Raw genomic sequence first — 14,651 nt, 5'->3', positions numbered from 1 at the left:
CACTGGCTGGCATCTGTTTCTGTCTTTGTCATAGCATACTGAACACAGTTCAATTTTCAAAATGTAGGTAGCCTTCAGTTAAAATTAATTAATATGTTTAAAATCATGGCCTATAATGTAAAGTGGACTGAGGAACATTCTCAAATTTAGTTTAATTCAGGAATTAATATTCTAGAAATAACCAGCTACTGTGAAGTTTTCTCTTACCTCATTTGGCATGATAGACACGTGACCCTTACAAAAGAAGAATTTATTTTTATGGATTAGTAATTCTTTCTAACAGGTACATCGAAAAATCAGAGAGGATTCGGATATGGCACAAGATTCTCTGCAGTGCCTCGCCCAGTTAGCTTCTCTGCATGGACCTGTCTTCCCCGATGAAGGAGCACAGGTTGACTACCTAGCACACTTCATTGAGGGTTTACTGAGTACTATCAATGGGTAGGTATACTTGCCCTTTGTCACTGAAAAAAGGAACTTCTAGGTTTTTATTTATGCCTAACAGCTACTTTAGAAGAAAGAAGCTAGTGCTTATTTTCTCCTTTATATATTTTGAGTTATATGAGTAATTTGAAATTAATATAGGGACATGCTTTTAATAATTAATGAATAGGTGATAATTTTTGCCTGTTAGGAAATGAGTTACTGTAACTTGCCTTTTACCACCAGTAACACTTGTTACCTGGTTTGTAGAATTGAAATAGAAGATTCTGAAGCTGTGGGGATCTCCAGCATTATCAGCAACCTGATAACTGTGTTCCCTCGAAACGTCTTAACTGCCATTCCAAGTGAACTTTTCTCGTCCTTCGTGAACTGCCTCACACACCTCACTTGTTCTTTTGGGCGAAGTGCTGCACTGGAAGAAGTGGTAAGTGGATATTCTGAAATATGTGGCGTCTGTTGTTCACAAGGAAAGTGCTGTGCCTTTGTGACATTTCTCGTGACAAGTGACAATTCTCAGGCAGTGGTAGCTGTTGTTAAAATTGCACGTTTGTTTATATGTACAAATTGTTTGGCAGTCTGGAAACATGACTTTTGAAAATTTTGTGGATTAAAATCACTTAGGTAAATTAAATTTATTGGTCTCAAGATTTTAACTTTGTGATAATTTAGTACCTTAATGTAGGAAATGGAATGAAATGTTTATATTAAGAATTATATTGAAGGCCTGTTTTAACAGTGATAACTTTTAAGTTTAAATGGTGCTGTTAACTTTGTGGTATGATCGTGATTATGTATAACTTTATATATTAATTGAGAATTTTTAAAATGGTTGTGCTTATCTGGTTGTGCTTATCTGTGCTTATTGGACTTACCCAGAAATTACATAAATATTATTTGGTTCAAATAATTTTAAACATACTTTTTTTGATTAGACTGTGCTCTTTAATTTTTTTTTTTTGCTATGGTTTAGTAGTATGTATTCCTTGGTAAAATATAATTTACATTAAAATTAAGGCCAATAACCATACTGAAGATGTTTTTGGTAAAAATTTTCAAATGTATATTTTCCAAATTTTTATATTAATTTAGAAAACATGTACAAAAACTCCTTGACAACACAGCTGCATTTGTAATAGTTACTGTGAATAACCACATTAATCATGAGAAATCATTGGTTATTTTCCTACAAAGTATGTATTATAAAACTAGTTTTTCTCTTTATGAATCAAAATGTGGATCTTTTTCAAGGACTTAGGGGTTAAAAGAGTACAGCTATCTGTTAGAATTTCATGCTTAATCTTAGCTGAGCCCCTTGGTTGTGAGTCTGGCAGTGTGAATTTGTAACCCTTAGCAGCTCAGAGATCAAAGAAACTGGGGAATGGTTGTGCTTATCTGGTTGAGTGTTAGCGGTTTGGGGGGGAAGCAACTGGTCCGGCAGATATTTGTATGTTGGAAAAAATGTCGGTATTGGAGGAGGAATTGAAACTTAACAGCATCATATGTGAGATTTGAATTTCTCGGGGAAAAATTATGTTTTAGCATGGAAATACAGGGAAATTTTAATATTTAAAGTTTATTCAGACCCTGTTCAGATTTTCACAGATTCTGAGTTAGTCTGGTTTTCTTTAACATGGTTTTGTTGTACTTTGTTCCCCTCTTGGTTTGTGTTTTTTCTAAATCAGATAGATTAAACAGCACATTTACCTGATTTTTAGAAATACAGCTACCTTTTGGTTTCTGTTTGTGGGTTAAGGATGTTCCTAAACATTTTATAGAAGAATTACTGGAAGATACAGAGTATTCTTCGTTTGCGGAGTTTAGCTTTTATTTATTTTCACCAGGAGACAGACAACTTGGCAACAGCTTTTCTGCCAAGGTCTGACACAGAAATAGACACACTTTCCGAGCAGTATGCTTGTTCTACAAGGAGGTGTGCTGTAGTTAGGACAGACCTGATAGGTTTCATTTCTTTTCATTAATCAGTTTCTTTTAACTGACCTGTTTATGACATTTTAAAAGGTTTTAAACAATAATTTGTTACGTCTTAAAAAAGGCAGCGGGAAGAGATTTGTGTAAAGCTTGCATGACTCACAGTAGCTATGTTGGCCAGATTGGTGAAATCAGGCTGGGGCAGGGAGCACCCCCTCAGGTTGAGCTGCCCAAAGGCTGAAGGAGTCCTCCTCAGTGTCATCTCAGCCTTCCGCTACCCAGACTGAAGCTTCTGAGACCATGGTCAAATCACCTTGTTGCCCTGAGTAGTCTGTGATTGTGGTGCCAGCACATGATACTGAGTTGTTGAACCAAAGTGGAAAATGTGTAAATAGAACAATTGAGGGATATGAAAAACTGCTTTGGGAGTCAGCGTGGAAAAGAAAGATTATAAACTTTGGAGAGACGTGGTACATTGTGAGCCAATTATCAATCCTGGGCAAATTGCTTTACATTTGTGAGCATGTGTCCTTCTTGGTGTAGTTAGAACGATAACTTCTGATGTTTTATGAAGTGGATTAACTATATGAAGGTGCCTGTATGTATGCACAATAAAATGTTGAAGAATAATGATAAATTTGAATGCGTATGTCATCTGTACTGTCTTACTAAGTAAAACTAACTCTTGCAAACTAATAATTTTAACATTAATTTTCTTTATAATTTTAATTTTGTGAAATGTTTTCTGTTTAATATCAAATGAGTTTCTTTTTCTGGTAGGAAAACATTGAGCGTATACATTTGTTTTATTGTGGTTTTTTTTTTTTAAACTACATTTATTTAGGAACACACATAGATTGTATCCCTTTTAGAAATTCAAGTCTCAGATCTTGATTATGTTTCTGTAGCAAGGAAAAAAAAGAGCATCTTGGTGGAAAGAAAAATTCTTGATGCTTGTGTGTGTTTATGAAGCATGTCCTTGCTCAGTGGCCTGTGTGTGAAGAGACTATTTGTGACTAATCCTCACCTTGCAGTGACCTGAAACTCTTTGCTCAGATTTTTAGCCACGTTGTCCTTGGCTGTTAAAATTTATTGCTATTACTTGAGTCTTCCCGAAGCCAAGGATTTTTTCATTGTCCCTTGGATATCAAATTACTGTCTGTTGCTGGACTGAAGAGGTGAGAATGTTTGTAGCGATGAAATTATTGACTTTAAACAATTAAAATCCTAACAAAATAGCTCATATTATTGTGCTATTTTGTAAAATGTTTATTCCACAAATGCATTTGAATTGATTCAGTGAAATTTGAAGCGCATGTGACTCAGACCCAGTACTATGGTTTCTTGATTTCTTTTGTCAGTAGAGAATTTTAAGTTCAGTCCCCTGTAGGTCCACCACACAGAAGCTACATAACACGTTGAGCAGCCATCATGCTGCTTAAGCACTGAAATATATGAGTGTTTGGGTGTGTGCGGTGGATACTAAAGGAGGTGGTGGCAGATAAACTTTATAAAGGAAGAACTTTACATTAAATTTCAGTACATTTGTAGCTCATTATCAGGACCAGCAGGACAAGGTAGTAAAGAAAAAGATCCTTGATGAGGTTGTTAGGAGTTCATTATAGAGTATAATGCCTACTGGGTGAATGGGTGCATTTAAACTTCAGCAATCTTAATTTAGGACTGATTTCTTGAGCTCCCTGGACAGTTATTGGGTTGTCCAAAAATTGGTTTTTGTTTTTTTTTTTTCGGATGATGGCTCTCTGAGCACTTAGTTGTCTTTAACTTCATTCGAAACAATTTTGTAAGACTGTGTAGTGACAGCTGTCATATCACTATGCATTAAAAAAAACTAAGATTGGTAGAAAAATATGCAACATTTTTTGTGTATTATGCTTTATTATTTCAAGAAAGGTAAAAATGCAACAAACACAAAAAATATTTGTGCAGTGTATAGAGGGGGTGCTGTGACTGATCAAACATGTCAACAGTGGTTTGTGAAGTTTCATGCTGGAGATTTCTTGCTGGACAATGCTCTACTGTTGGGTAGATCAGTTGAAGCTGATTACGATTAAATCGGGACATTAAGGTACTTGAGAACAATCAGCATTATACCTTGCAGGAGATAGCTGACATACTCAAGGTATCCAAATCTGTAAAGTTATTGGTGAAAACGAAAAACTGTCTTCTGTTTTACAGAAAAAACCATACGGACTTTTTGACCAATCCAATACTTTGTGGAGAGGAGATATGGTCAAAAGGAGTACATTGAGGCCAGATTACAAACTGAGCAGTGGGAAGCAAAGCTGGGGGACATTTCAGTGATAAGAGGGCAAGCAGTTGCTGACTTTCTGGAATGGTGATGTCAGCACAATGAACTGAGCTCATGAGAGGAGGGACTGTTTGGTAGCTACATTGTGCTCCCACCCAGCAGTTCTGATGATTGGTACTGTGCAGAGCAAGACACCGGCCAGCCTTTATGGGCTCTCTCTGCCTGAAAGACGGAGGAAGTAAGTGAGATGCAGGGGTGTTTTTAAACCTTGCACATTTAAAGTGGACTTTTAAAAAATATTAACAGTAACTTTGGCTCTCCTATGATATTGGAAGAAAATTGGTTCCTATTACATCTTAAATATAGATTCTTCTTAAAATAAATTTTTAGAAAATAATTTCAATGTTTCATTTAATTCTGGTTGGATTATAATTTTACCAATGCTGACTTGTCAGCTCTCATTTTTTTTTTTTCAGGCTGCTCCACCATTCCTAGCACAGAACCACTGTTTACATTTTACAGACTACTGGCACATGAGATAGTGGGTAGTGGATTTAGAATAAAGCTTATTTACTGTCATAACTGTTGTTCCATATGGTATCCTTTGTATTGTTATAATACTAGCATTAGAAACATAAACCAGATGGCCAGTGGTTCAAAATGAATGCTACAGCGAAGTAGAGAGAGGATTGGCTTTCTACTCAAGTGAGCCAGGGGAGTTCCTGAGATGTCAGTTCAGGGGGAGCCTTACTGGATTAATTCACTTCCATAAATATATAGTAAAGATCTACCACGTGCCAGGCATGGTGTTTAATTCATATATATTCTTTAGCATTAAGAATTTGGAAGTTGGTATGCATTTCCAAAAGGAAGACAATATGTTAATTTAGCAGTGTAACATTTAAAAGCTCTATTGTCAATCATAACTCAAACTTATGGTGTTTTTGTGGGGTCGATTTTTTAAAGTGATCTATCTATAGGATTCATTGAACAGCTGCACTGTTTGTCCACTAAATCAGTTTCTTCTGAGGGATTTCAGAAGCCAGGAATACTGTCAGCTGCACAGGTACTCTGAAGTTAAATAAAAATCATGAGAGAGTGAATTAATTTTATTTTGTGCTGTTATTTCCATATTTGGCTTAAATGATACTGCTGTCCTAGGATAGGATCTCAGTACTCACCCTTATAATCTCTGGGCCTGCATGGTCCTGTCCTGAGAATGTTTTGCTCTGTGCAGTTCATGTGTTATTTGACCTGTCATTGGGCTATGGCGGTTGTGCTAGTGCCTGTAGAGTTTCAAATGGTTGTGAAAGATTTCATTTATATTAAGTAAAAATTTTATATGTATATAAAAGTTATAAGAATAATAAAATGAACAACTGTATACCAACCATCCATATTAAGAAATAGTATATTGATAGAGCCTATTCTTCCTTTAATGTTTACCTAGAGATTTTAACCCTTTGTTATACAAGTATTTTTTTATTGTTGCATAAGTTATTTCTGCCAAATGATTTTTTTTCATTATTTTTGCGAAAGAAGGCTATAAGTAAATTTCCTGCCAGTGTTGATGGTACGTTTTCCCATTCTCTATGAGCTCTGATTGTGTAATACGGCAGCAGCACCCTCCAGATGGAAGTTGGAATACAAGGTCATGGAACTTCTTCAAGGTGGTTATTCCTTAGAATAAATTTTTCCATGCGAAAACTAGTCTTACTACTTATGACTGTGTCTCAATACTTTTGAAAGCTAACTCATGTAATTTATATGTACATCTGAAGACACTGCTAATGATCGAAGAGAGCGCTTCCCAATTCCATGGAAAAGATTTGGAGTTGTCATGCTGGTTATTTGCTGTTACATGTAGAGAAAAATCTAATGTGGGGTGGCTTACACCAAAAATTTCATAGTAACTATAGTACTGTTGTAATTAGGAGTAGTTTTGGAATTTGCAGCATAACAATTGAACTTGGAACTACTGTATGTGAAATATGTCTTCTATACAAGACTTACCTGTGCATTTCTGCAGTGTCTGATGTTAGGTATATACACACAGTATATTTTTTTAGAGCAGTTTCAGATTCACAGTGAAATTGAGTGAAAACAAAGAGTTCCTTACATCCTTCCCACCCCTCAAACATGTGGCCTTCCCACTGTCAGCATCCCCCACCAGATGGTATATTAACTACAGCCGATGAATCAGCATTGACACATCCAAATCACTTACAGTCCACAGTTCACACTAGGGTTCACTCTTGGTGTTGTACATTCTCTGGGTTTGGACAAATGTAAATTATCATGTACCCACTATTATAGTATCACACAGAGTAGTTTCACTGCCCTGAAAATCCCTCGTGCTCTGTCTGCCTGTTCATACTCCTACCACACCCCCTGGCAACCATGGATATTTTTATTGTCTCCATATTTTTGCCTTTTCCAGAATGTTATGTAGTTGGAATCAAACACTAATGTTAGGTTCAATTTCTGAAATTTAATTTAAAGGCAAAAAAAGGAGCAATTTACATACTGAAAGTTTTCTTTTTAAAGCTTTGTTTGGCAGCATCTTCATAAGTGCAGTGAATGGCTTTTTATATCACACCAGACAAAGACAGCCTTTTTCATATGGTTGAAGAGCTGTAGACTCCTGTGCACTTCCAAGATAATTATGGGCATTGAAATGTAAGTGCTGATATCATATTTTGATCACCTTCCCCACCCTTCATTCTCAAATGGAGTAAAGTGGGGTCAAGTAGTTTCATAAGCTCTAAGCCCCTTTCCAAAGCCTTTCTGGCAGCAGGCCTGCCAATACTTGAGGTGTGAGCACATAGTGTCTCACTGGTACGCCGCCGTCATCACTATGCACGTGCTTGGGCTTGGCTGCTGGGTGTTGGCCAGGGTGGCTGTGGAGCAGGGCCAAGGGTTTGTGCAAAAGCACCCGGTTAGGTTTCAGCTTTCTGTGATTAGGCTGAAAGCTCTAGTTGCCGGTTGTCATTAACCACATTTCTCACACTTTGCCTGATGAGTTACTTGGTCTTCAGTAGGAGCCAGAAGGCTCTTTAGCAGTTTTTAGTTCTTATTTTAAAGCGCCATCTGATGAATGGGAGGGCTTTATAGGAGGGACTGTTGAACTCTGTTAACAAAAAGGTGTTCACATTTTATTTGTATTTTTCTGTATATGAATAAACTGTAATAGCATGCATGATATATGTAGTAAAAGAACAGTGAATATAGTTCACTGGAATATACCCTGCAGTTTTTGGAATATACCCTGCTTCTTTCTTGATACACTGGAGGTCAGAGGATGCTACTCCCTAAGTTCCTCTTAAGATGTGGTACCAGTTTGTTTATTTTGGCAAGAGAAACTGTTAAGACTTAACAATTGATGTCTGTAAAACACATGCTTTCTGGAGTATATAAACAGGCTGCAGATGTTTCTGTGGGAAGAAAGGATCTTTGATCTTCGTATTCCCATGCTTAGCTCTTAGCATTCAATAACTATTTAGGAATAAAATCACCTTCTCCTGATTATAACAAATTGAGGATTGTGTTAGCCTTTTTAGCACTGTGTTTGATCATTATATATTCCTTATTTAGTCCTCAAAACCACTGTAGATGATTCTATTGTATCATGTTTGATACAGACAAAAAACATATGCTATTCTGAAATATAATAAAATGACCAGGAGTGAACCCATGACCCAGTGGGAGAATGTTACAAGTACCATGGTTGATGATACTAGTGTGCCCCTCCCATTGATAGTTTCCATGTACCTTTTACCAGGTTTCCCTAACATTATTATGTCTTCACCATCACAGTTCTTGCCAAACTTGTAAGTATAAAACATGGTCTTAGTTTGCTTTCCCCAGGTCCTAATGACATTGAACATCTTTTCATACTGTGAATGTATAATGCCCATGATCATTTGTATGAAAGACTGGTTGAGTTCATTGCCCCTTTCCTATTAGGTTGTCTTTTACAGATTTGCACAAATTCTCTATACATCCTGTTACAGCTCTGTTTTCCCATCTTGTGGCCCTTCTTCTCACTTCATGGTATTTTTTTTCCCCTTTAACTTGAAATCATTTTAGATTTGCAGAGAAGTTACCAAGATAGTACAGTTTTTTCTATATACCTTTTGCCAAGTTTCCCTAATATTACCATCTTATATAACCATTAACCATGGTACATGTCAAACCTAACAAATTAATAGCATTGCATTTTTATTAATGAAACTGCATGCTTTATTTGGACTTTACCACTTTCCCATCAGTGTTATTTTTCTGTTCCAGGATCTAGTCCCGGACAGAATTGCATTTAGACTTTGTGGTATCTTGTGATGAGCGAGCATTTTTCATTGTAGTTGAACTCACTGTCATTTCTTTTGTGATTTGCATTATCAGCTCCTTGTTTCAGATATTTATCCTTCCTGTGTTTTCTTCTAAATGCTTTAAAAGTTTGCCTTTCATGCCCTGTCCTGGTAGTTTGGTTGGTTAGAGCATATTCCCGATTCACCAGCATTGTGGGTTCAATCTCTGGTCAGGGCACATGCAAGAGCCAACCAATGAGTGCGTAAGTAAATGGAACAACAAATAGATGTTTGTTGTTCAAATAGAGAACAATATTTTCTCTAAAATCACTAAATAAAAAATTAAAAAGTTTGCCTTTCACGACTTTACCACCTTAGAATTTCACTTTGAATATGGTATCAAGATTTAATTTCACTTCTCTCCATATGGCTAACAGGTGTTTTCCAGCAACATTTACTCATTTATGTTTATAATTTCTGTTCTCCCCCCCCCAGTTTTATTGAGAACATCATTGTATAAGTTTAAGGTATACAAAATGATGGTTTGACCTACACATATTGTGCAATGATAACCACAATACATTCAGCTAACATCCGTCATCTCATATAGATACAATAAAATAAAGGGAAAAAATCTCCTTGTGGTACGAGAACTCTTAGGGTCCACTCTCAAGAACTTGCATATCACACAGCATTGTTAGCTAGTCATCAAGTTGTACATCACATCCCCAGTACTTATTTATTTTATAACTGCAAGGTTGGACCATTTTGACCCTTTTCTTCCATCACCACTTCTGGTAATCACAAATCTACAAGTCTAATTTTTGTGAGTCTGGTGGATTTGTTTTTTTGTTTTTTAATTCTACATATAAATGAGATATGATGTTTGCCTTTCTTTGTCTGACCTATTTCACTTTTAGCACAATGCCTTCAGGGTCCATCCATGATATAAAAATGGTAGGATTTCCTCATTTTTATGACTGAATAATATTTCATTGTGTATGTGTGTTTATATATAACAATTTCTTTATCCATTAATCCATTGATGGACACTGAGGTTGTTTCCATATCTGGGCTATTGTAAATAATAATGCCGTATACATGGAGGTACATATATCTTTTTGAGATAATGTTTTTGTGTCCTTTGGATATATTTCTAGAAGTGGAACTCCTGGGTTAAATGTTAGTCCTGTTTTTTAATTTTATGAAGAATCTCCATACTAGATTCCACAGTGGCTGCTTCAATTTACATTCCCACCAAAAGTGCACAAGGATTCCCTTTTCTCCACGTCCTTGCCAACACATGTTATTTCTTGTCTTTTTGATGATAGCCATTCTGACAGGTGTGAGGTGGTATTTCATTGTGGTTTTGATTTTCATTTCCCTGATGATTAGTGATGTTAAGCTCCTTTTCATGTACCTGTTGGCAACCTGTATGTCTTCGTTGAAAAAATGTCTATTCACGCCCTTTGCCCATTTTTAATCTATTTGTTGGTTATTTTATTTTTCAATTTTTTTGACATTTAGGTTTTTTTAGTAGGAACTAATTTTTTAACTATATTTTATTGATTATGCTATTACAGTTATCTCATTTCCCCCATCTTTATTCTCCTCTGCCCTGCACCCCTCCCCATCTGTATCCTCCCCCGCCTCCCCCTGCCTTAGTTCATGTCCATGGGTGGTTCATACATGTTCTTTGGCTTCTAAATTTCCCATACTATTCTTAATCTCCCCCTGTCTATTTTGTACCTACCTTTTATGCTTCTTATTCCCCATACCTTTTCCCCCATTCTTCCTCCTTCCCCTCCCTGCTAAAAACCCTTCATGTGATCTCCATTTCTTTGGTTCTGTTCCTGTTCTAGTTGTTTGCTTAGTCTGTTTTTGTTCTTGTTTTTGGGGGGGTTTTATTGTTGATAGTTGTGAGTTTGTTGTCATTTTACTGTTCATATTTTTTATCTTTTTAATAGATAAGTCCCTTTAACATTTCCTATAATAAGGGCTTGGTGATGATGAACTCCTCTAACTTGACCTTATCTGGGAAGCACTTTATCTGCCCTTCCACTCTAAGCGATAGCTTTGCTGAGTAGAGTAATCTTGGATGTAGGTCCTTGCCTTTCATGACTTGGGATACTTCTTTCCAGCCCCTTCTTCCTGTAAAGTTTCTTTTGAGAAATCAGCTGACAGTCTGATGGGAACTCCTTTGTAGGTAACTCTCACCTTTTTTCTTGCTGCTTTTAAGATTCTCTTCTTATCTTTAATCTTGGGTAATGCAATTATGATGTGCCTTGGTGTGTGCTTCCTTGGGTCCAATTTTTTTGGGACTTTCTGGCCTTCCTGGACATCCTGGAAGTCTACTTCCTTTGCTATATTAGGGAGTTCTCCTTTATTATATTTTCAAATAAGCTTTCCATTTCTTGCTCTTCCTCTTCTCCTTCTGGCACTCCTGTTATTCGGATGTTGGAACGTCTAAAGTTGTCCTGGAGGTTCCTAAGCCTCTCCTTCCTTTTTTGAATTCTTGTTTCTTCATTCTGTTCTGATTGAATGTTATTTTTTTCTTCTGTTCCAAATCGTTGATTTGAGTCCTGGTTTCCTTCCTTTCACTGTTGGTTCCCTGAACATTTTCCTTTACTTAACTTTTAATAGCCTTCAATTTTTCTTCTATTTTGTGACCATACTCAACCATTTCTATGAGCATCCTGATTACCAGTGTTTTGAACTGTGCATTTGATAGGTTTGCTATCTCTTCGTCACTTAGTTGTATTTTTTCTGAACTTTGATCTTTTCTTTCATTTGGGCCTTTTTTTTTTTTTTTTGGGTCTCAGAGGGCCTATTGCATTCCAAGGGATGGAGCTTTAGGTATTTGCTAGGGCTGGGTAACCCAGTTGCTACATTGTGACCACTGTATGTGGGGGAGGGGTCAAAGAGGGAACAGTGTCACTTGCTTTGCTTTCTGCTGGCTTTCAGTCACTCCCACCACTACACACAAGTAAATTGGGCCCTCTGGTGCTGATTCCTGGGTGGGTGGGTTTGTGTATGTTTTAGGAGCCTGTGGGTTTCTTTGACAGAGTCTTCTGTGAGGCTGAGAGTTTTTCCTGCTGCATCCCCCACAGAATATTTCAATCAGGGGTTTTGAGGCTTTATTTCCCCACGCTGCTACCCTGGGTTTTGCGGTCTGTCTCGTTCCCCAGTTGTTCCTCCCGGTTTATCTGAATACAAATGTGGCACCGCCGTGGTCCACCTGCCACTGCCTCACCCAGTCTGCCAGCTGCTGCTTTGCCGTGGGCCTTCTTTGCCCCAGCTTCCCCTCTACACCTCTCCTACTGGTCTGGATGAATGTTTAACTCCTTGGTTGTTGGACTTCTGTACAGTTCGATTTTCTGGCAGTTCTGGTTGTTTTATGTTTTTACATTTGTTGTCCTTCTTTTGGTTGTGCGAGGAGGTACAGTGTGCCTATGTACACCTCCATCTTGGCTGGAAGTCCTGCTGTTTAGTTTTATGAGTTTTTTATATACTTTGGATATTAACTCCATAACAGATACATGGTTTGCAAAATACTTTTTCTGAATAAGAATTCACTAGGTTCTTTTTACTTTTTTTTTCTTCCAGCAACATGTATTAAATAGACCTTCTTTCTCAATGAGAATGATTTGCTGGATTTTGCTGTCATGTATCTAGTCCTCGCATATAAATGGGTTTTTCTTGATTGGTCAGTTTGTCTTACCTGTATTTTACTTTGAGTAGATGTCTGGGTATGATAGGACAAGTGTTGTTCTTTCCCTCCTTCTTGTGTCCACTTTCCAGTTCTTTAGAAGGGTCTTGGATGCATTTGCTTTTTTTAAAAAAAATATTTTATTTATTTATTTAGAGAGAGGGAAGGAAGCAAGAAAGAGAGGGAGAGACATTGATGTGAGAGAGAGATATCGATTGGTTGCCTCTTGCATGCCCCCAACTGGGGACTTGGTCCACAAACCCAGGCATGTGCCCTGATTGAGAATCGAATTGGTGACTTTTTGGTTCACAGGCCGGCACTCAGTCCACTGAGCCACACCAGCCAGGGCTGCTTGTCCTTTCATACAAATTTTCTGTTGTAAAGTTGGGTTGTGGTTGGGATTATAGGCAACCTTTAGTGAGAAATGGGCATCACGACTTTATCACCACTATCCATAAATGTATTTTTCTATACAAATTTAAGTCTAATTTATTGTCTTTTAATAAGGGACATTTTTTCTTTAGTACCTTTTATTTTTGTTGCTATTGTAAGTAGTATCTTTTTTTAGCCTGGTTTTTCAGATTGCTCCTGGCATAGGGAAATGCAGTGTATGTTTTTATGCTAGTCTTTCAAAATTCTTATTGGCTCTAATAATTTGTCCTTAGAGTTTTTTAGTTTTATATGGACAATTATATCATCTCTGAGTAATAACAATATTGCTTTTTTGTGGTCTTCATAATTTCTATTTTTTTTTTGTAAAAAGATTTTATTTATTTTAGAGAGGGGAAGGAAGGGAGAAAAAGAGGGAGAGAAACAACAGTGTGTGGTTGTTTCTCGTGCTTCCCCTACTGGGCACTTGGCCTGCAACCCAGGCATGTGTCCTAGACTGGGAATCGTATCAGGACTCTTTGATTCACAGGCTGGTATTCAATACAATGAGCCACACCAGCTAGGGCTGTAGTTCTTTTTCTTATTGTACAATGTTGAATACAAGGGGTAACTAAAGACATCTTTTCGGGCTCATCATTGGTAATAACGTTTGCTATATGTTTTTGAGCTATCTTTTATCAGAATTGCTAATGGGTTTTTTAAAAACATGAATGAGTATTGAATATTACTAAATGTGTTTCTGCTTAATCTAGTAATGTGATAAATTGCTTTTATAGGTTTTTCTAATGTTACTGCCCTTGCATTTCTGAATTGAACTTGATCACCATGTATCTCAGTCATTTATGAACTGCTGATGTGTTTGGTATCAGTTATACTAGCCTCACAGATCACTCTGTAGCTGGCATTCTTTTTCTCTTCTCTAAATCAGTTTGTATAAGATTGTGGTTTTTTGTTTGGTTGTTTGTTTTCTGGCTAGTTCAGTAGCTCTCACCTGTAAATTTACAGAGCCTGGTATTTGGGTTGGGGAGGGGGAGAATTTTACTAACTAAAAATTGTGAGAATTCAGGTTATCTCCACATATCAAATTTAACAATAAGGAATGTGTTTCTTGTAGGTTAAAATTTTACTTTTATTTTTTTTTCACATTTATAATTACAATTTTGTTACTAAGATAATTTCAGAATACAGTTTTAATGTAAAAATGTTCTATGTTCATTGGTAAAAGTAATTCAAACTTATATGAATTTGAATTAAAATTCTCAAACTCTCATCACTTATCACTTTCTTGTTATCTTTTTATTCATACATCAAATTATATAATACCTTTTTCTCCCTATGGACATTTAATACTCATTATTTGTAAAAATTAATTTGAAAAAGCAAAAAATTAGAAGTAAACCATATCCTTATAATTTCACCTTCTGGAATTTGTTAATATTTTGATGTATTTTTTCCAGATTTTAAGGCATGCCAATTAGAGTTAAATAAAAATAAAATTATTACTTTTATTTATATTATTATGAGTAGTTTTATGTCATGAATTGGTGTTCAAAATCATGTTTTTTGATGTAAAAGATTAGGAGAATGGTTCAATAACTTT

At 36.5% G+C, this 14,651-nt stretch overlaps 1 protein-coding gene across 4 annotated transcripts in view; it reads left to right on the top strand.

Annotated features, from left to right (window-relative positions):
- Positions 1-14,651, top strand: part of XPO4 (exportin 4) — a 117,405-nt gene that overhangs the window by 60,476 nt on the left and 42,278 nt on the right. For all 4 annotated transcript variants that reach the window (XM_045844761.1, XM_045844760.1, XM_045844762.1 and 1 more), the window contains 2 exons: positions 284-441; positions 694-868. In XM_045844761.1, the coding sequence (XP_045700717.1) occupies positions 284-441; positions 694-868 (333 nt within the window). The remainder of the gene's footprint in view (positions 1-283; positions 442-693; positions 869-14,651) is intronic.

Source organism: Phyllostomus hastatus, unplaced genomic scaffold (genome assembly GCF_019186645.2).
Source record: "Phyllostomus hastatus isolate PE091 unplaced genomic scaffold, TTU_PhHast_1.1 phas_contig_41, whole genome shotgun sequence".
In the NCBI taxonomy this organism is placed as follows: Eukaryota; Metazoa; Chordata; class Mammalia; order Chiroptera; family Phyllostomidae; genus Phyllostomus; species Phyllostomus hastatus.
The sequence above is the reverse complement of the archived record's forward strand: the minus strand, read 5'-3'. Positions and strand labels throughout refer to the sequence as shown.